Source organism: Lactuca saligna, chromosome 2 (genome assembly GCF_052625555.1).
Source record: "Lactuca saligna cultivar CGN05327 chromosome 2, ASM5262555v1, whole genome shotgun sequence".
NCBI classification, from domain to species: Eukaryota; Viridiplantae; Streptophyta; class Magnoliopsida; order Asterales; family Asteraceae; genus Lactuca; species Lactuca saligna.
The window spans coordinates 164,808,067-164,831,133 of NC_136418.1; the positions used below are offsets into that span (position 1 = coordinate 164,808,067).

Consider the following 23,067-nt stretch of genomic DNA (forward strand, 5'->3'; position numbering starts at 1 on the left):
ACACGAATGTTCCTCCAATTCACTCAAACCAAGGCTCTGATACTAACTTGTAACATCCAAAATTTTTCAATCAATTTAAACTTTTCAAAAACAACTCATATTCATTAATTCATTACAAAAAGGTTTTCAATTCATTTATTATCAGAGTATTTCCCAGAACTGCATCATAAATACATAAAACATGAGGAGCGGTACGATCACGCCTTCGCCTTGCCACGATCTCCTAAAGTACCTGAAATAATACACTGAAAACTGTAAGCCGGAAAGCTTAGTGAGTTACCCCCAAAATACCAACCACATATACCATACACATAACATATCAAATCATAAACAGAACAACCATGCACTACGGGTCCACTGTGTGACTGATCCGCCGCACCGGGGCTTCAGTCCACCTGGTCCACCCTCCGAGTCTACAGTGTGGTCGGTCCGCCCGCACCGGGCCTTCAACCCACCTGGTCCACTCTCTGAGTCTACAGTATGACTGGTCCGCCCGCGCCGTGCCATCAGTCGTCCTGGTCCACTCTTTGAGCCTCGGCACATCTGGTCCGCCCTCGTGGGGCCTACAGCCTATTCGGACCGCTCACTGGGCCTTCGGGATATCCGGTCCACCCTGGGTATGTTGGCCTACAACATCAAGTAGGACTTGCCTCAACCCAACCCCATTCCAACAACCATGTGCACATAAACATATAATCATATAGAAATTCACAACTAGTCAACCGATCTAACATATCACATATCATAAAAACATCCTAACCAGGATACTGACCTAACTGGTCACAAACGTAGCATCATCCTATATACCAGGATACCGACCTTAACCAGGTCTCTAACATATATCATCCTAACTACCAGGATGCAAACATATAGCAAAGCAATAACATAACAACTACCCGGATTCCCATCCGATAAAGGGTCGGCCCTGGTGCCTTAGACCCTCTCGATATAGTGAGGATAACTCACCTCGCAACTGCTGACTGAAGAGATAAGATCACGCTGCTCCAACCTCTGACACGAACTCCACCACTGATCAATACCAAATGACTGAACTCAATAAGTACCAATAATTACCAAACTACCCTTGGAAGTCAACTGGTCAACTCTTGGTCAAAGTCAAAGTCCTCAGTTAAAGTCCACCTTTCTGTGTGAACCTACTTGTCGAGTCGCCCTGTCGACTCGCCGAGTCCCAAAATTCTGAGTCCCTTTTCGCTCAACTCACCGAGTCCTCCCTGGACTCACCGATTCACCATTCAACCAGAAAAAGGTTAGGACTCCACGACTAGACTCGCTGAGTCGAAGAACAAACTCGCCGAGTCCAAGGCTACATTCAACACACTCGCCGAGTTGTTCTTCCAACTCGTCGAGTTCCTGCCTATCTTCATCCAACTCGCCGAGTCCACCCATGCGACTCGCCAAGTATCTCCAACTCTTAACCCATGTAGTGGCTTTTTAAGCCATGTTGGGGCTCCAATCCATAGATTTACCCTTCTACAAGCTATTCCTCACGTAAAGTTGCAAACTTTACGTGACATCAAGAAGATATAAACTCAAAACACACCAGGGCTTGGGTTTTAGACAAAATGGGCTTCACCAATCATCCAAGGAATGAAACTTTATGAACTTAGGACTCAAAAGAGGTTCAGATCTGAAGTTTCAGCTTTAGATCTAGCTTATATAACAATTCCCTTAACAAAGGAAAACCCTAGCCTCCACATATGAATGATTCTAGAATAAAAGGTCAAGGTAACAGCTTAATACCTCACAAATGTGTCCCAAACTCGAGTGGGTTCTGGATCCACATGAAATCCTTGATGGTTTCCTCTTGCTCTTCAAGTCTCCTCCACCAAATTCACTTCTCAATGCTCCAAACACTCTCCAAGGTCTTACTCACGGCTATTAGGGTTTCTGGGGCTCAAAGGGAATGTAAAGAGGCTAAAAAGAGGGTATTATGTTCTTTATATATAGCACAAACTTCGGATTAGGGTTTTTCTCATTCCAGCACCAACTCGCCGAGTCCAGCCTCCGACTCGCCGAGTTGGTCACTTAACGTGTGACCAGAATCGCGACTCGACTCGCCGAGTCTATCCATCGACTTGCCGAGTCGGCCTTCCTTATTTACACTAAGAATCCTGAACTTGCACTTCTGAACTCGGGGTGTTACAATATGAGTGTATTCAAGCAGAATTGAAGGTTGGATTAAAAGATCCAAAAATGAATTTTTTGTTCGTTTATTGACAAACCAAAAATTGAAGAAGATCGATGATTGATTAACACTTGATGTCGTTGATGAAGGTTTAATTGAGGAAATCTATATGATTTTTGAAGGTTGTAGGAGAAATTGGATGATGAACGATCGATTAGGAATGAATTTGAACTGTTATCTAATTCCATACTGTTACGTATTTGAGATTGAAGGTTATTATCATATTTACAAGTTTGTCACTGTGTCTTTTTATGCTTAGATTAAATAATTGGCTGAGAATGATTCCTTCATTCTTAACCCTTTTTTTCTCAATTGAACTCTCTCTCTCTCTCTCTCTTTTATATATATATATATATATATATATATATATATATATATATATATATATATATATATATATATATATATATATTAGATATGTTTTTGATGTTGGTTATATTAGTTTGTTGTAAATATTAGAAAAGATATTGAAACTAAAGATATAATTGACTTAAATATATGATTATCAAATCTTGTTTAAGTGACTTTATTATTGATACATAATATATATTATTATGATTAATTTTTATTTAAACTATATCCAAAATCCAAAATCTATATGTTCGTATATTATCTGTAATAGTTTTCATCATTCTATATTAATACATCGCTTCACATGGACATTTTCCTAGTAATAAAATATAAATTGTTATGTGATGGGTAAATGAGATTGGATACTCGGACGGTCATAACTGTTTCGGGGCATTGGAATGGCGTTTCTGGCATTACAACATTTGTTAATTTCTATGATCCCCAATCAATATCTAATAAGAAAAAACTATGGACTGAACTACTGGAGTTAAAACGAAGCATAGATGGTATTTGGATTTTCATGGGGGATTTTAATGCGGTTAGATATGAACACGAAGGAGTTAACTCAAGGTTTTGTCGCACCACTGCCAAGGATTTTAACAAGTTCATTGCACGAGCGGGACTCCAAGAATTCAACTCTGGTGGTAAGAAATTCACTTATTTGCATGACGATGGGATGAAACTGAGTAAATTGGATCGATTCCCCGTGTGCTCAAATTTCATCATACATCAATCCCTTACCACCGTAATTTTTTTTACCTCGAGAGTACTTTGATCACTCACCAATTGTTCTCAAACCATCCAATCAAGACTTTGGACCACCACCATTCCGTTTTTTCAACTCATGGATGCAAAGAGATGGCTTTGACACTGCTTTTATCCAGGCTTGGAAAGCATTTAAAGGTTTTGGGACCCCTGATATGTTTCTAAAGGCAAAACTCAAAGACAAAATTGCAAGAATGGTCCCTGTGGTATGTCAAAACTAGCAACTTTGGTCCAAAATGGGTTTGGGTCGCAAGAATGGTCCAATAGTTTCGTTTTGTTGCGAGTTTGGTCTAGTTTCCTATGAACTTTTTTAAAATGGCGAATTCGCCCTTTATTATTTTATTTTCCAATTTTCTTTTATTACAACAATTAAAAAATAGTTAAAAATAAAACAAAAATAAAATCTCTCTCTCTCTCTCTCTCTCTCTCTCTCTCTCTCGTTCAAACGTAATTAAATTAAAATCCAGATTGCAAATTCATCTATCATATCCATCAAAAACCTCACCAAACTCCCCCAGATCTCCCACATTTTACTCGATTCCTAAATCCCCAAATACCCAATCGCATGTTTCTATTAGATTCAAATTGTTTTCACCTTTTGATTTAGAATTCGAGTATGATTATGTGAATTGCAGGTGAACAAGTATGATTAAAGTTGGAAAAAGGAGTGGTTTGGGGTTAGGCTGTTCTTCGAAGTCTTGAGAAACGTTGAGAAAGCAGGGTTATTGTCTAAGGTGGAGGAGTTATAATTCACTTTTTCTTCAAGATGGAGCAGGTGGCGATGGCAACTGGTGGTTTACTTTTAGGTTTAAGATGGAGGCAGATGAGGGTGCGTAGAACTCGACCGCTTCATTAGGAGTTTTTTTAGGAGCACTTGTGAGTTTTTAAGAAAGGGTGTTATTGTTTTGCTTTTGGTGTTGATACTGATCTTACTGTCTCGATTTGTTTATCTTCACAAACAATTGGTTTAAGATTCTGTTTTTGGATTTGGGTTGTTATTTTGGTTTACAACTTTGATTTTCTTCTGAACATCAATGGTGGGTTACAACCAGTAAGTTTAGGTTTAGGTTTCATAGTAGAAATCGATTCAGGTGGTGGTGAAGGGCCTTGAAACACCGACAAGGTTTTCAGATCGACAGTGAGAGGGATAATCGGAAAAGGACAACTATGGCGGTGCTCTTTAAGATCTTCACGGGGCTGCTAGGCAGTTGATGAAGGCCATAAAATGGAGATACATTGACGATGTCCTGAGCAGCAGTGGCATGGATTAGATATCCAAAAAAAAAACCCACCTTGGAAACATCCATGGAGTCAATTTTCAGAAACTCACCCCTTGATATTTTTTAGAAATTTTAAGAAACATCCACGAAGTCGATTTCCTAGGTTTTCATCACTGCTTTATGAGTTTTTGAGAGGCGATGATGGAGTCATGGAGATTAGATCCAAGAACACCGGAATCTAGTATGCACAAATTTATCTTGATTAAGAAGGAATAGATGAAGAAAATGAACTGTTCTTGGGTAAAAAGAAAAAAAATTGTGGGGGGAATACGCTGGAGAGAGAGAGAGAGAGATAGAGAGAGAGAGATGGTATATTATTTTTTTTTTATTTTTAACTATTTTTTAATTATTATAATAAAAGAAAATTGGAAAATAAAATAATAAAGGGCAAATCCGTCATTATAAAAAAGTTCATAGGAAATTGGACCAAACTCGCAACAAAATGAAACTATTGGACCATCCTTGCAAGCCAAACCCATTTTGTACCAAAGTTGCTAGTTTTGACATACCACAGGGACCATTCTTGCAATTTTGTCAAACTCAAATTTATTAGGAAGACAATTGGAAAGTGGTGTAACTTGGAGTCTGAGGCAGAATCCAAATTACTAAGTCAATTAAACAGGAGGTGGAGGTATTATAGACTATGGCTGAATTAAGAAGACTGTCAGAGGATGAAATTAATACATGAAGAGATCACAAGGCAAAAATTCACGAAATGGAAAATTTTGCCAAGCAAGATCTCCAACAAAAAGCTAAAATTTGGTGGCTCATAGACGGTGATTAGAATTCGCAATTCTTCCATGGGGTGGTAAAAAGCAAAAACAGGAAAAATCATTTGCACGGATTAATTATAAATGGTGATTGGAACACTGATCCGTCTTATATCAAGAAGGAGGTACATGAGTTTTTTGCCAATAAATTCAAAGACAAATGGCCAAATCGACCGAAATTGATCAGTAATAGTTTCAAAAAATTTACGATTGTCGACTGTGAATTATTAGATGCTCAAATCACAATTGATGAGATCAAGGCAGCTATTTGGAGTTGTGGTGGAGACAAATCGCCGGGCCCTAATGGGTAAACTTTCAAGATTTTGAAACATAACTGGGATTTGATACATCATGACATTATCCGGTTTGTGTCATACTTTGAGAAGCATAAGAAGTTTGCGTTTAGATGTAATGCATCCTTTATCACCCTAATACCAAAGATAAAGGACCCTATGTTACTTGGAGATTATAGACCGATCAACCTCATAGGATGCATGTACAAAATCGTGGCCAAGATCCTAGCTGGTAGATTGAAAAGGGTGGTTGGCACAGTAGTAGAAAAGGTGCAATCTGCGTATATTGAGGAGAGACACATATTAGAAGGACCATTGATAATCAATGAAATACACTCATAGGCCAAAAAATCGAAAGAAAAGTTATATATATTCAAGGTTGATTTTGAAAAGGCATTTGATTCCTTAAACTGGGATATTTGGATTACATAATGACACAAATGGGGTTTAGCATTAAGTGGCGGAAATGGATACATGCTTCTCTCTCATCTTCGCGCGCATCGGTTTTGGTAAATGGATCACCAACCCAAGAATTTGAAATCACAAAATGGGTGAGGCAAGGGGACCCACTGTCGTCATTCTTATTCATAATTGCCATGGAGGGATTAAATCAAGTATTAAAAAGTGGACGGGAACAAAATTTCATCTCAAGTATTACACTACCTAATAATGGTCCAACTGTCTCGCATCTATTCTACGCAGATGATGCGATCTTTGTGGGTAAATGGGATAATTCATCGATTAAGAATTTGGCTAAGATTTTAAAATGCTTTCAGATAAGTTTTGGATTGAAAGTTAACTTCCAGAAGTTGATTCTTTTTGGGATTGGTGTTGAGGACTCAAACCTTACTCAGCAGGCACAAATTCTAGGTTGTCTCCAAAGCTCTTTGCCGTTTACATATCTTGGTGTGCCCGTAGGGGCAAATATGTCATTAAAGAAATTTTGGAGACCGATAATTGATAAATTTCAATCTCGACTCTCTGTATGGAAGGCAAAAACTTTATCTTTTGGTGGACGCCTCACGTTAATCAAGTCCGTTCTAAATAGTCTTCCCATGTACTACATGTCCTTGTTTAAAGCACCCAAAGGGATCCTGGTTGACTTAGAAAAACTGAGATGAAAGTTTTTGTGGGGTGGAGACGATCCCAAATCCAAAATTCATTTGGTATCATGGACAAAAGTGGTTGCTGCCAAATCTGATGGAGGTCTTGGTGTTGGAACGTTGAAGGCGCAGAATATTGCTTTATTAACAAAATGGTGGTGGAAGATAAAAACAGGAGATATGTGTTTATGGAAGGAATGTATAATCTCAATCCACAACTTGAACAAGAGGCCGGTTACGATAATAGCAAAAAAAAAATCAGCAAATGGGACATGGTGCAACATCGCCAAAACAATACAATCCCTACCTGCATATGATGTAAATCACCAGGATTTGTTTACAATGATCCCAGCATCAAACACCTCCTTTCTTTTTTGGAAAGACCGGTGGTGTGGCACACTCACACTACAAGAAAGATTCCCACGTTTATATATTTGGAAAAGAAGAAGCTTTGCACAATTAATGACAGGATCAAGACTGATAGTTTCAATTGGTGTTGGAAAGTTCAACAGATGGAGGATGACGTGTTTTCGGATTTCATAAGTCTTTGCTCCCTGATCGGTGATACTAATACCCTACCGGTGGTCAACTGTTTTCGATTTAAGTTAAGTACAAATGGTAAGTATACGGTTCATTCCCTCCGAAAATATTTGGATGCAAAGAATGCTATCCTACAATCAGGTGCACTAATAAATTGGTCCAAGGTGGTTCCACTGAAAATAAGATGTTTTATACGGAGGGCCCTCTTAGATCGCATACCGGTGGCAGCAAATTTGGAAATAAGGGGTATAAAACTACAATCAGCCACATGTCCACTTTGTAATTTGGAAAAAGAAATAGGTGATCATCTATTTATCAATTGCTTAGTGGCAAGAGAGACGCGTGGATGGATATTTAACTGGTGCGGAATTAAGGTTACTCAGTTTAACAATGTCATCGACTTTGTTAATTTCGCTGCAAATTGGGGTAGTTGTCCTAAAAAGAGAGAAAGAATGAATGTGATTGTTTATGGTCTCTTATGGTTCGTATGGATGGCGAGAAACAACACGATGTTCAAACAAACAAGGGTGATCCCCGTAAAAATCGCGGATGAAGTGATCTCTCAAACATACACATGGTTTAAGTACTGAACCCAAGGTGTTAAGGCTAGATGGATTGATTGGAGTTTATCTCTCTTTTGCTAAAATACTACTGTACTTGTTATTTTCTCTTTGTACTTGTACACTGCTCATGATTTAGTTACTTTCTCTTTGTACTTGTACACTCCTCATGATTTAGTTTCTTGCTGATCATGTTGCTTTATATAAATATGTTTGTCATTTCCAAAAAAAATACTGTAATCATCCCCAACCTGCAAAATATTTTTATAAAAAATCTCATCCGGTCTAATAACCCTTTATCTCTTGGAAAACCCGTTCCAAAAACATTGAGGTTCAATTCTACCCATCGGGTTCAAGTATTTTTTGGCATCCATGTGTATCGATGTGAATTTAATTGGATTTCTAAATTATCTTGTTTATGGATATTGCCATTATGTTGGGGAGGGGATTTAAAATTTGTTATATGTGATCATCTAACAGACGATAATTATCCTTTGAAAACAAAATAAGATAAACAAAAGGTAAATTGTTATTTCTTAATGTGTATAGGGCTTTAATTTTTTCATAAATTTTAACCCAACAAACAAACAAATAGATAAACAAATTTATTTTCTTTTGTTCGTATTCTTTATTTAACAAATTATTATTTTTATATTGGTTCGTTTTTGTTCAATAAAATTTAAGTGATTATTCTCATTATACTAGTGAGTTAGCAAAAAAAAAAAAAAAAAAAAAGTTTTCTAAGGGTTCGGACTTACTTTTATAAAATATAACGGAACTTTTTATCTTCAAATTTAAAAGAAAACTAAATTGTTTTTTTAGAGTTTGTAAATGATTTTTTCAAAATATATTGTTGTTATGGTGTCTAGTTTTTTTCTTAAAGAAATCTATGTTTTATAAAAGAAAGAGTTGAAGATATTTTTTCAATAAATAAAAAAATTTGGTTTTTCTTTTTTTGTAAAAAAAAAGGCGGACAAATGTTTTTATGTTATTTTATTTTAAATGGAAATTTTTACTCTCTCCATCTCATCCATAATTTTTTTTTATGAAACGGTGAATAATATATATATATATATATATATATATATATATATATATATATATATATATATATATATATATATATATATATAAGTCCCACACAAATAGTAAGTGATTATTTGTGGGCAATTACAGGAAAGAATACAATATTTTAACAAAATGGAGATATACTCTAGTCTAGCCACCTACATTTTTAACTCAGAAGCTCTATATTTGAACCAACCATACGTTTGAGATATCACCTTGTCCGCAATCCTAGTTGGTATCGTTTTCGACGCCTTAAAGATGGAGTTGTTTCTAGCCAGACACGTAGACCAAAGCATCTCGTAGATTACCACCTTGAATCTCTCCCTTTTTCTTGGACTATTCCCCCATGTATGTGTAAAATTGTGTAATTCAGTAACTGTTTCGAAGTTGGTTGCTGGAATACCACACCATTTAAATATCCAAGATCTCGCCTCAGTTTCTATAGGACATTAAACAAATAGATGATCGCCTGTTTCCTGTTCGCCATTGCACAAAGGGCAATTTGTGTTTACGAAACTAACTCCCCGGTTTGTCAAGTTTGTTGCCACCGACAACCTACCCATTAATGTTCTCCAGACAAAGCATTTAACTTTCAAAGGAATTGCTTTTGCCCAGTTGATTGTTATGCCAGAGTAGGAGTTTGAGGAGGAGTTTATCTTTTTTCGCAAGGTATTGACCGTGTAACTTCCATCTGGATTTAAGTTAAAGCGGGGCCCGATTGGTGTAGGGTTTGCGTTAACGCCTTGTATGATGGAACATAATTCCATAAAATCAACTAAAAACTCCCCATCCATAGTCGTCGATTTCCACCTTCATTAAAAACATGTTTCAATCTGATATCATACATGATTTTTTTTTGACTCAATAGCATATAATCTAAGGAATCGTTCCTGTAAAGTTAGTGAGTCACACCATCGATCCTTCCAAAACAAGATATTGACATTTGAATTGGGAATTAGAGTGCAAACTTCTTGGTGATTGATATCAAATTCATGGAGATATTTTATTGCCTTAGCGATATTATACCAGGTACTACCAAGTGAGGCTTTCACAATATAAGTGACTAGCTTGTTTGTCAAATTATGTATAATGTGGATGCTCTTCTGTCATAATCCCCCCGATGTTGCCTTCAATCTCCACCACCATTTTGTAAGCAATGCCAAATTTTGGGCTCTTAATGAACCGACCCCAAGACCACCATCCTTTTTAGCAGCTACAACTTTTAACCATGAAACCCATTGAATTTTGCTTTTTTGAGTCATCCCCGCCCCACAAGAACCTTTTTCTCAAATTTTCAAGATCATCAATAATGCCAGATGGAGCTTTGAATAAGGGAAGATAGTACATTGGGAGACTGTTTAGGGCTGATTTGATAAGGGTGAGTCACCCCCTAAAGGAAAGAGTTTTGGCTTTCCAAGTTGATAAGCGTGCTTGGAATTTATCAATGATTAGCCTCCAATGTTTCTTTAACGTCATATTTGCTCCAACTGGGACCCCCAAGTATGTAAATCGAAGTGAACTTCTTTGACAACCCAATATTTTAGCATGCGAAGGTAGTTCGTAATGCGAAACTCCAATGACATATAGTCGTGATTTATGAAAATTGACCTCAGCCCTGAGCATATGTGGAAGAATTTTAATATTATGGCCAGATTTTTAATGCCACTCCTATTCCATTCTCCAAGGAATATGACATCGTCTGCATAAAATAATTGTGAAATGGTAGGTCCGTTATATGGTAACGAGATACCTTGGATGAGATCTTTTTCCAGTGTTGTTTTGACCGCAATATGTAGCCCCTCCATTGCTATTATGAATAGGAAAAGTGATAGTGGGTCGCTCTATCGAACTCATTTTGATATGGAAAATTCCTATGTTGGGGATCCGTTGACGAGGACAGATGCCCTTGAAGATGTTAAACACCCATGATTAAGATGTCTCCATTTCTGACTAAATCCTATTTGTTCCATTGTAGATTCTAGGTATCCCTAATTAATTGAATCAACAACTTTCTCAAAATCAATCTTGAAGAGAAAGATTTGTTTCCCAGTCTTTTCTGGCCATGCAATAACTTCGTTGATTACCAGGGGGCCTTCAAGGATATGTCTACCTTCTATGTAAGTGGATTGGACCTCATTCACGACATCACCAATCAGCTGTTTTAGTCGTGAAGCCTAGATTTTGGAAACAATTTTATACATGCATCCGGTTAAGCCAATGGCCTATAATCACCCAAGTTCATCGGGTCCTTGATCTTAGGGATTAGAGTGATAAATGAGGAATGCATCGTCTTGCGAACCTTCCTGTTGATTCGAAATGTGCAACAAATCTGATGTTATCGTGTTTAATGAGATCCCATTTCTTTTTTAATACCTTAAACGTGTATCCATCCGGTCCAGGAGATCCCCCTCCCCCCAAGCACCAGATCGCTTGTTTGATCTCCTTAGGTGAAATTGGGGCATTGAGGATCGAACAATGAAGGGGAGAGAGGATTTTAAAACTAGGGTTGATAAACTTTGTCCTGACCGGCCATTTTTCGTGAAACATGTCTTTGAAAAATTGATGTACCTCGCGTTTAATCGCTTCCGGTTCAATGTTCCACACACCATTGATTATCAAACCATGCATTTTTTTTCTATTCTTGTTTTTTATTGCACCACGAAAAAAGTGAGAGTTATCATCACAATCAACTAACCATCGAATTTTTTCTTTTTGTTGAAGGTCAAGTTTTGCAAATCGCTCTAATTCACAAATTTTGATCTTGTTTTCTTTGCGTTCCGATATCTCAACTTCTATCAAAGAACGAGTTTCAGCAGCTTCCTCTAAATTCCTCCAGTTCATACTTTTTTCCTGACATATTTGAGTCTAGCCTTTAAGAACATATCGGACGTTCCAAAACCCACAAAGTAGCTGCAAGCAGATACGAATGTGTTACCAAAATCGTCCCTGAATAACCAGGAATTAAAGAATCTAATGGGTGGTGGGCCAAAGTTACGATTGGAGGGCATAAGCACAAGTGGAGTGTGGGTGCAATACTCTCGTGGTAAGGCTATAACATAGGTGAGTGGTTGATGTGCAATGAAGTTTGAACACACCAGAAGGCGATCCAATTTACTAAGTTTTAAACTATCCTCACACAGATAAGTGAATTTTGTTTTTCCACCGAGATTGAATTCCTGAAGTCCAGCATCTGCAATGAATTTGTTGAAGTCTCTTGCAGCAGAATGACAAAATATGGAATTGACTCTTTCAACTTCATGTCTAACAACAACATTAAAATCTCCAAGAAATATCCATACACCATCCAGGCTACTTTTTAAATTAATGAGATCCCTCCAAAGTTTCCTTTTATCTGATACAGGCTGAGGTCCATAAACATTAACAATAGTTGTAACTCTAGGAACACCGATCTAATGACCCGAAATAGCTAGATAATGTCTGGAAGAGTAAATTTGTGATTTGGCAAAAATATTTGGATCCAAGATGCTAACAATCCCTCCAGATCTTCCAACTGGATTAACAAACACGACATCGAAATCTATGTTCAAATTAATTTTATGTGAGTTTTTCAACTTACGAATCCAATTAATTTTATGAGATTCCCCACAGCCCCTGATGTTCAAACTTAAGCAATTCATTGGGAAACTTTATTAACACCTTCACCATTGTTGACTTCATCCATATCGATTGGAACACCATTATTGATGATATCCACAACGATTAGAGCATCTGGGGGGATCTGAAAACCAACATCACCACCAATCTTAAGTAGATTGGAGATTTCATTAGAGGTAGAATCATCACCCGATTGAGAACCGGAGCTTCCCAGATCTTGAACAGAGGCGGAGAGGTTGAGATCAAGTAGAGGGGCAGACGCAGATAATTTGTTGGATGAAGGAAGAGGAGGCCACGAGTCAAGTTCCAGAGAGCGAACACCGAATGATTGATAAATGATGAAAAAAAAAATTCACAAACAAAGGAACACCACCCAAGTATAATTGAGACACCAAAATAGCAATTTTCAAAATCATTCATGATTAAATTTGATTTTACTAACGTTAATATTGAAACCTAACTTTTGTGGTTGCAAATCCGTTCAAAAGGTAGATGTTACATGATGAGTTATCATCAATCTTCATTTTGAAGTAAGCAAAGTCTTTAAGCACAATTCACATTTAATTGCATACAATGTGGTTTAAGCGATTGTAAAGCTTTTTAGGTATTTAACTGTTTCATTTACCAGTCTAATATATGATAACAATATAATATTTTACCGATAAGCAAGTAATTAAATTTATCTTTATCTTTTAAGAACTACAAAAGAGTCTTTGATATATGCAAACTTTTTACATGTTTAGTTATTAATTTTTTTTTTTTTTTTTTTTTTACATATCTAACTATTAAAATGTTTACATTGTTAAAAAAAATATTATTACAATGGATTATATATTGTAGGTTTCGCTGTAGATTTGGTCATTAATATATTTTTGTTTGGTATAAATCAAGTCATTAATTTTACTTTTTTACACATTTAGGGCGTGTTTGGTAAAAGTAGCTGTTAGCTGGAAAGCGGATAGCTGCTAGCGTGTAGCAGTTAGCTGGTAGCGGAAAACTGTAGCTTTTATTTGTTATATGAAAGTTTAGCAAAAGTAACTCGAAGCTTTTGAAATATATAAAATTATATAAAAGGACAATTGATTAAAAATAAATAAATATATAAATATATTTTTAAGGATAATTATGAAAATTGATTTCAAAAGCTCAGGAGCATTTTGTTAAACACTACATGAAGTAACTTTTAAAATCGGAACGTTTTGTTAAAACTAAAAGCTACGTCCTGCCAAACAAAGTTTTTTTATTTAAAATATAACGTTTTATCAAAAATTAAAAACTAAAAGCTCCCACCCAAACCTTCCAAAAACTTTGTACCAAACACGCCCTAATCATTAGTTTTTTTCTTTCTACACATTTATCATTAATCCTATTTTTATATATATGTTTAATCGCTAATTTTATATTTTTAAGCTAAAAACCTATATAATGAAAAATGATATTTCTACTTAAAAAATTAATTTATTCGTATATAAAAGGCATGGCTTACCGAATTACAGGATACCTGCAAATGTATTGTACCGGATGGATCAATCTCGAGAGGGACACATAAAGTGTTTAAATTACCACAAATTAAGCGTAGCCCATAATTATAGGACATGGGGCCCACCCATCATCCTTGACTTTGATTAAAAGAGCATGCCTTTCTCAAAAACCAAGTAACAGTGACAACCATCATGTTCAATTGTTCATGTGGAATGTTGCTCAGTCGTTATAACAATGACAACCATCATGCTCTTCTCCGATGTTGCTCACTCTTTATATTCACCATCAACCTTTCCAAAAAGAGCACAAATATAAACACATGGCCGATGAAGAGTGTGATTACTTATTTAAAACAGTTTTGATTGGAGACTCAGCAGTCGGGAAATCAAATCTTTTATCAAGGTTTGCTAAAGATGAATTTCATTTGGATACAAAGCCAACAATTGGGGTTGAATTTGCATATCGGAATACTAAACTTGGTGATAAGATCATCAAAGCTCAAATATGGGACACTGCTGGACAAGAAAGGTATGTTCAGTACTTCTCAAGCTTTTCATCCTTTCTCCATCTTCATATACTGCTAATTGAAAATATATATATATATATATATATATATATATATATATATATATATATATTATACGCATTTCATACAGGTTCAGAGCAATAACGAATTCATATTATCGTGGAGCACTAGGGGCGATGCTTGTCTATGATATCACAAGAAATGAAACCTTTGAGAATGTAAGGAAATGGTTACAGGAACTTAAAGAGTTTGGAGATCCTGATATGGTTATTGTTCTTGTTGGCAACAAGAGTGATTTGGTTGATTTGAGGGAAGTCGAGGTTGAAGATGGGCAAAAGCTTGCTGAAGTAGAGAAGTTATGTTTCTTGGAGACATCTGCAAAGGAGAATTTGAATGTAGAAGATGCATTTCTCCAAATGATCACTAAAATATATAAAATTGCAAGTCAAAAGAGTCTTGAAGCCAAGAACGATGAGTCAAAACCAAATCTTGATGGGTGGAAAGAAATTAAGGTTGTTGATGAAGTGGCTCCCATTAAACACAATGATTGTTGTAAGTTAGTCTGATAGTGATTCGCTTGAGGTTATGGCATGTTTTTTATGACGAATGGAATTACATAGAGATGAAGTTGACAAAGTAATGTGGTGAACGACAAAATGGAATAGGCTATATATTTTATTAACGTTTCTGATGTATGTCAAAATCTACTGTTTGCCAAGATACAAAAATACTAGAAAACGGTTATTACTTATTTGTAACTGCAAATTAAATTCGAAAACCATGTTTTTTCCGTCATCTTATTCCTTTTTTTTTTTTTTTTTTTTTTTGTCACTGCAAAGAGAGGCTTCACGCCATTTTTGAGACATACGAATATCCAACTCAAAATACGATTACGATTTTCTCCATTTTTCATTTTTTTGTGCTTGAGAATTATTACATTTTTATCCTGCGGAGATATTTGTAGAGCCCAGGCAAATGGAGCACATAATTTTCAAAGAAAATGAAAAATGTATTTTCAGACCATTCTTAAGCTAGACTTATGGATTATCGATCGGCAAACTTTAACTCTTTTGTAATATTATGCATTGTGTTACAATATCATTGACATAATTTATATTTTTGTACATTCATGTACATCGATGTTAACATAATATCCGTATAGGGCGTTCTTAGATAACCTCATAGGTCTCACACATATGTTAGCAGTGGATTTTACAAGTAAACTATTAATTTGGTATGTGTTTTGATAAGTAAATAAGAAGTTATGTTCTTAAAAGTGCACCAACTTTTATCTGAACTCATCTCGTGACCCTTAAAAGTAACTTCAAATGATGAACTCGTGTTATTGGTCTAAGCATGTGAGAAATGTATTCACATCATTTCCATATATATATATATATATATATATATATATATATATATATATATATATATATATATATATATATATATATATATATATATATATATATATATATATATATATATATATATATATATGGGGTTAGGTTAATGTGAAACGGCTTAATTTTGTGAAACCGTGAGACGTATTTTTTTTATTTTTTTTAATTAATTCAAGTTCCGAAAATAATATTTAAAAAAAGAATTTTTTGATTTTTTCATTTATTTTGCATTTTAAAATTAATTTTTAGAATATGTACAGTGTAATATTCTATTTGAATATTTCACGTATTTTTTAAAAAAAAAACGGGATTTTTTTTATTTTTTTATATTTTTTAGTTAATTCAAGTTCCGAAAATAATATTTAAAAAAAAAAAATTTTAGATTTTTCCATTTATTTTGCATTTTAAAATTATTTTTTAGAATATGTACAGTGTAATATTCTATTAGAATATATTTCACGTATTTTTCAAAAAAAAAAAAAAAAAAAAAAACGAGATTTATTTATTTATTTTTTATTTTTTTATCTTCTTTTTAGTTAATTTAAGTTCCGAAAATAATACTTAAAAAAGAATTTTTGGATTTTTTCCGTTTATTTTGCATTTTAAAATTATTTTTAGATTTGATCTCACGGTCTTACAAAATTATAATTGTTTCAAATAAACCTAAACATATATATATATATATATATATATATATATATATATATATATATATATATATATATATATATATATATATATATAAAGGGGATCAAATGAAAACACCTAAAATATACAGAACGCGAGAACAATTGTAGATCAATCATTCCATAGGGATGTAAAAGAAATTTTACAATATAATTAAATATAGATAATAAATTAATTCCTACAATCATGAGATCTTATCTAATTAATTGATTTTTTTACCTAAATATTAGAAATAAATTTAATCTATTTTTAATCAATCAGAATATTAAAAAAAAAAAACGTTTTTACCATGATTAAAAAATGTTTTTTTATTTTTTATATTTTTTACCAGTATATCAAAATGATTGATGAATTAATGATTTCAACCTAATATGTGTTATCATACAAAAATAAAAACATATTTGTAGTATGAATCTGTTGTAATTGTGAATGAATAGATGAATTGATTTATTATAATAAACGAATATAGCATAATTACTAGAAAAAAAGTTAAAATAAAACTATAAACATAAATAAATAAAACATATTGGAAACTTATATCTGGATGAAACATCTATTCATAAATAATAACATAATATAGTTTTATGATTTTATAAATTTAGTTTTTTTACTAAATTTTTGTAAAGCAGATAGTTGTAATCATATATGGAATATGATTGAAATATAAGCAAATAAAGCATAATATAAAGATTAAAAATCGAATACACTTGTAATCATTAATGAATAAATCTCAATATACAAATAGATAATTAAATACATGTATAATCATCATAAATGAATAAAGAAAAATATTTAGATAAAATTTTTTACAACAATTGTAATTATAAATGAATATAACATAAAATATTGTAGGTTTCTTATATATTTTTGTTTTGAATCTTTTAACTTGAAATCGTTGTTTTAACATCTGTGATTATTTTTTGCTGCTAAAATCCACGTTCTTGTCTAACTAACTTCAGTGATACTTAACAAATATGACACATTGTCTTTCATGTTTACCACCAGTTTCTTGTCCACTTTGTTGCACTTGTAGGTTTAATCGTCTCACTGAAAATTCTGATTGTTGTGTGGTAACCACATATAACTTCAAACCTAAAAAAACAAAACAAAACTCATATAAACAATTAGTAAATAAATAAATAAATCAAAACTATTATAAACAATTAATATATCTAAACAAAAAAATGAAAACCCATATACACCATATATATTTTATTCATTTAAATATGTAATTATAATCATAAATAAATATTATATAAACCTATATAGTATAGTACTATACATTCAATTAGGATTATGATTGTAATCATAAATAAATATAATGAATATACATATAAAAGTTTTCTAGATATTCACAATGCCATTTGGTATTAACACCATATTATATTGATTATCTTCGGTTGATAAACAAAGAAAGCAAGAGCCAATGTCAGAAAAAGAAAGGGAAATACCAAGGTTCTAAAAAGCTTGTCATAGCTCCGCCATGACTCGCCACAACTCCAAGACTTATAGTTGCCGCTGAACTTTGACAAATTGCCGTATTTAGTCATATATGTATATAAAAATGAATAATAGTAGAATATATATATATATATATATATATATATATATATATATATATATATATATATATATATATATATTTGTTGCCTAATGGCAAGCCTTACAAACGAAGTGATTTGCCATAGCTCGAAAAAACTTGAGGTTTGACATTACCGTCAAGTCACATCTTACGTTATTTAGAACCTTAGAAAATACAATGAGATTATTGAGAACTCCTTAATTGATCTAAAATGGAGACATAGATCTTCTTATTAAAAAAAAAGTGGATAGGAATGCAAATACACCACCTAAGTCCATTAAAGGTAAGTTTTTAAAAAGAAAAATAAAACTGCAAAAAAAAAACTGACATGGGTGTTTAAAAAACGATGATATTTCCCTTGCTTCTTTTTTCTTCTATCAGAAGGTTTAGAAACGATGATTTACCTTACATCTCATAGTGGCGGTGGTCAACCGCCGCTATTTTATGACTTCACAAGATCCGACCCTCTGCACAGATCCAACAATTTCGGAGTTGTATGGTGGTGATGGGTTCGATGCGGGGACAAAGATGTTGTAGGAGTCAAGGGTTCACCAAAATTGTTAACGGCAGAGGTTTTGTGAGATGATAACCTAATTTTTATAGAGAGAGAGAGAGAGAGAGAGAGAGAGAGAGATAGATAGATATAGAGAGAGATTCCATATTAAACAAAGAAAAAAAAAAGGAAATGCCCTAAATACGCTTCAACCCATTTAAAAGTTACAAATCAGTTACATTACTTTCATTATTTTACACAAAATACACATTAATGTTAACCTTAGATTTAAGATTTTAAATGGTTAAGATTTGTTTTCGCGTTCTCAACCTTTTTAGTGTTCTCAAATGATTTTACTCATATATATATATATATATATATATATATATATATATATATATATATATATATATATATATATATATATATATATGATAACCTTTTATTATTGGTAATAGTGACCATTTTAGCGGAAAAATTAAAAGTTAGCTTACCTTTTAAAATTTAAAACGAGTTAAGTGACAAATTGAGCATAAAATCAAAAGTTAATTGACCAAATATGACATAAGTCTCGATTTAAATACAATACTATATTTTCATAAATACTAATATTTGTACTTTACTTATATTGGCATTGTCCTTTACTTATGACTATATTTGTACATTGAACTAGGTTGAAAAGCTATTAAATTTTTATGTTGTATTGCCATAAATTTTGTTAGAAACGACGGTTTCATCTTCAGTGATACAATGGAGACCCTGAAAAGGATTACAAAGATGTAAATAAGTTTTATAATCGAACAATATTAAAGGTAACCATTTGGGATGTGGTGACTTGGTAAAACATATAGAAGATATGGTGTATAACCTATTGACCCTTTGTTTAAATCTTATCTTGGTACCACTTAGCCCTTGTGGCCATGAATGTTCGTCTGCAGTGACTCCACTGCATAAGACAAAGCCTGATGTTTGCAGCGGAGAATTAATCGGTGGGCGAAAGCTGCTTCGAAAACCCTCGTTAGGGAAGTTCCCTTTCAAAAAAAGTAATAAAGGTAGTAGGTTTAATGAAAAAGGTTATACAATTTATTAAATTTCAAAAATTTGAAGGTTTGTAAAACATCATATTTTAGCAATATACTGTTCGGAAATTAAAAATACATAGGTTAAAATATTATATGAAATTCAAATTTTTTAGGTTCATATGAAATTGAAATTGTATGTATACAATGTTAATTTACTTGTTTAAGTTTATATGAAATCGAAATTTTGTATGATTGTAAAATATGTATGATTGTAATCTTTGTTTAGGTTCGTATGAACTTTTATGTATAAAATGTAAAATATGTATGGTTGTGTTATTTGTTTAGTTTATTAGCTTAACGCCATGTTCTCCAGTTTTTTTGTTAATTCATCAAAGGAAAGGGAAGGAAATTTTTGACCGAAAGAAATGGAGGGGAAGGAAATATTCATTATACCGTGTTCCCGAGTTCGAAGGAAATGAAAAGAAATGAGAGGAAAATTTTATGTTTTCGTGTTCCCGAGTTAGGAGGAAAAAGAAAATAAAACTTGAAATTTTCCTTCCTCTCACTTTCTTCCCAAATCCGCCCAATTTGGGAGGAAAATTTGGAAGGAAAATATGACTCCAAAATACTTTCCCTCCCTTCACTTTCCTTCCATTAATGAAACCCGGGAACACGATTTTCCTTCGATACCCCTCACTTTCCCCCCATATCCTCCCATTTCCATCCTTAAGTAGAACTCGGGAACAAGGCGTAAGTGAATGAAATGATCAAGTTTTTAATATTTAAGTTAAAATGTTTGTCATTAAGAACAAACGTTACTAATAGCAACATAAAACAAAATATTTAAATATTTAAATTAATAAAAGTAGGTTTATTGAGAATAAAGTTTATTAAGTAAAAAATATTTAAACAACAAAAGTTATTAATAGCAACATACTTTTTTTTATCTTGTTCATTAAAGTATTTTATTTTCATTTCTATTTGAAAGTTATAACATAAAATAAAATAATAAAATTACGTTGTTATTAAAAGTATGGTGCTATAAAAAAACAAAATAATATTAAAAGTACAATGTCGTAATTGAAAAAAAAATGTATATATATTATAAATACAATCTAATGACAATCGATAAGAGTTTTTTTCTGTAATTGAAAAAAAAATGTATATATATTAAAAGTACAATGTTGTAATTGAAAAAAAAAAAAAACAAAATAATATTCCGTCTGTTTTTTCTCAAACAATAAGTCATACAATTTAACTATGTATACAATCTATTTTTCAATAATGAAACAGTAATGACGATCGATAAGAGTTGGATTCGTGAAAACTGAACGTCCCCAAAATTCTTGGAAGGTCTTAAAAACTTTATGGAGATTGCTAGGAAACATGTTGATTCTGAAGACAAAGTGTGTTGTTCGTGCGTAAAGTGTGTGAATATGTATCGACAGTTGTTGAGTACGGTTTATGCCTATATACATGATCGTGGGTTTCTAAAATCGTATACTATATGGATTTATTACGGTGAGAAGCATTCTGTTTCGGATTTGGGCTACAATTTGACTCCAATAAACCTTCCAACAACTAATGAGATGTCTGATATAATTGATGATGTTATGGCGGAACAAAACACAAATGAAGAAAATACAGATGATGAAGGACGAGGCATGGACCCAGAATTTGATGCTTTGTTTGAGGAGCTCAATATCGAGTTATACCTTGATTGTAAGATGTCTTCTTTAAACTTTTTGGCAAAGTTGTTTCATATTAAAGTGATCAATAAATGGACAAATAGTTCATTTGACCAACTTGTAGAGTTGCTAAGAGTTGGTTTCCCGAAGAGCAAGATTCCAACTTCATATTATGAAGCTAAGAAAAAGTTGAGAAAGATAGGGTTACGATATGAGTCCATCCATGCTTACAAATATGATTGTGCTTTGTTTTGGAAGGAGAATGATTCCATGCAAAATTGCCTAATTTGTAACGAGAGTGGATGGGTGGACACAACCACAAAGGGGAAGCGAGTACCACAAAATGTGTTGCGGTACTTTCCTTTGACTCCAAGACTTCGATGGATGTATAGTTCCAGATTCACAACTAAATATATGATTTGGCATAATACTGGAAGATCAACGTATGGTATGATGTATCATCCGGTAGATGGGAATTCATGGCAAGAATTTGATAAGATATATTTAGAGTTTACCAAAGAACCTAGAAATGTTCGTCTAAGTTTAGCTGCTGATGGCTTTAATCCATTCGGCAACTTTAATAACAATTATAGTATTTGGTCAGTTATATTGACTACCTACAATACACCACCATGGATATGTATGAAAGAGTCTTCTTTCATGTTGACTTTGCTCTTTCATGCTAACTTTACTGATTCCTGGCCTTAGATCATCCGCAAAGGACATTGATGTTTACTTGAGCTTTTAGTGGATGAGTTGAAAATGTTGTGGGCCGAAGGAGTCCAAATGAGAGATGCATCAACCAACCATGTATTCAATATGCTTGCGATGTTGTTATGGACTATCAATTATTTCCCAGCACGTAGCCGTCTGTCTGGATAGAGTGGTCAAGGTTATTTAACAAGCCCTACTTGTAACGAAGACACATCTTCCATTTATGTGACCAAGATGTCTTATGTTGGTCACAGGCGATTCTTGAATATAAACAATAGTAGGAGGGAGAGTCTATTGTTTGATGGTCAACCTGAGAAAAGACCGCGTCCTAGACGATTCAGTAATGCAACTATATTAAAGGAAGTAAATTGTCTCTCTGATTGAATTCCAAGGAAACATCCTGATTATGGGGGCAAAAAAAGAAAGCGCAACGATGAAAGAAAAAAGACAGAGTTAAATTGGACGAAACGAAGTATCTTCTTTGAGCATGAGTATTGATCTTCCCTCGACCTAAAACAAAATTTTGATGTTACGCATGTTTCAAAGAATGTGAATGAGAGTGTGTTGAATACTGCACTGATGAACGATAAAAGCAAAGACAAAAAAGAAGCAAGAATTAACTTGAAAAATATGGGCATTAGACCAGATCAATGGCCAAAAGAGAAAGTCAAGAAGATGAAGAAACACAACAAGGAAGAAAACAAGAAGAAAGAAATACTCCCACATGCTTCTTACTCCTTCAAACCAATTGATCGACATCGTTTTTGTCAATTCATTAAAGGAGTGAGACTACCTAATGGTTTTGGATCGAACTTTAAGAAGAAGGTTAATGATACTGAATCAAATTTGGTTGGGTTGAAGTCTCACGATCATCGCATCCTCATGCAACGATTGCTACCTATAGGGGTTCGAGCATGTC

The 23,067-nt window shown here is 33.5% G+C and overlaps 2 protein-coding genes across 2 annotated transcripts; both read left to right on the forward strand.

The window, feature by feature from the left end:
- Window positions 1-6,920: 6,920 nt before the first annotated feature.
- LOC145030338 (uncharacterized) lies at window positions 6,921-7,898 on the forward strand. Its single transcript, XM_078978721.1, has 2 exons — window positions 6,921-7,002; window positions 7,099-7,898. The coding sequence occupies exons 1-2, from the start codon at window positions 6,921-6,923 to the stop codon at window positions 7,896-7,898; spliced, it is 882 nt and encodes a 293-aa protein (XP_078834847.1).
- A 6,307-nt stretch (window positions 7,899-14,205) lies between these two features.
- LOC145032553 (ras-related protein RABA1b-like) lies at window positions 14,206-15,349 on the forward strand. Its single transcript, XM_078981400.1, has 2 exons — window positions 14,206-14,561; window positions 14,690-15,349. The coding sequence occupies exons 1-2, from the start codon at window positions 14,293-14,295 to the stop codon at window positions 15,123-15,125; spliced, it is 705 nt and encodes a 234-aa protein (XP_078837526.1). The 5' UTR covers window positions 14,206-14,292; the 3' UTR covers window positions 15,126-15,349.
- Window positions 15,350-23,067: the final 7,718 nt, after the last annotated feature.

What these genes read in the sequence shown, in the direction of transcription:
- LOC145030338 (XM_078978721.1), top strand. Translation starts at nt 6,921, where the DNA reads ATGGTGGTGGAAGATAAAAACAGGAGATATGTGTTTATGGAAGGAATG. An exon ending in ACAACTTGAACAAGAGGCCG is followed by an intron (nt 7,003 to 7,098) that starts GTTACGATAATA and finishes GTAAATCACCAG; the next exon opens with GATTTGTTTACAATGATCCC.
- LOC145032553 (XM_078981400.1), top strand. Translation starts at nt 14,293, where the DNA reads ATGTTGCTCACTCTTTATATTCACCATCAACCTTTCCAAAAAGAGCAC. An exon ending in GACACTGCTGGACAAGAAAG is followed by an intron (nt 14,562 to 14,689) that starts GTATGTTCAGTA and finishes CATTTCATACAG; the next exon opens with GTTCAGAGCAATAACGAATT.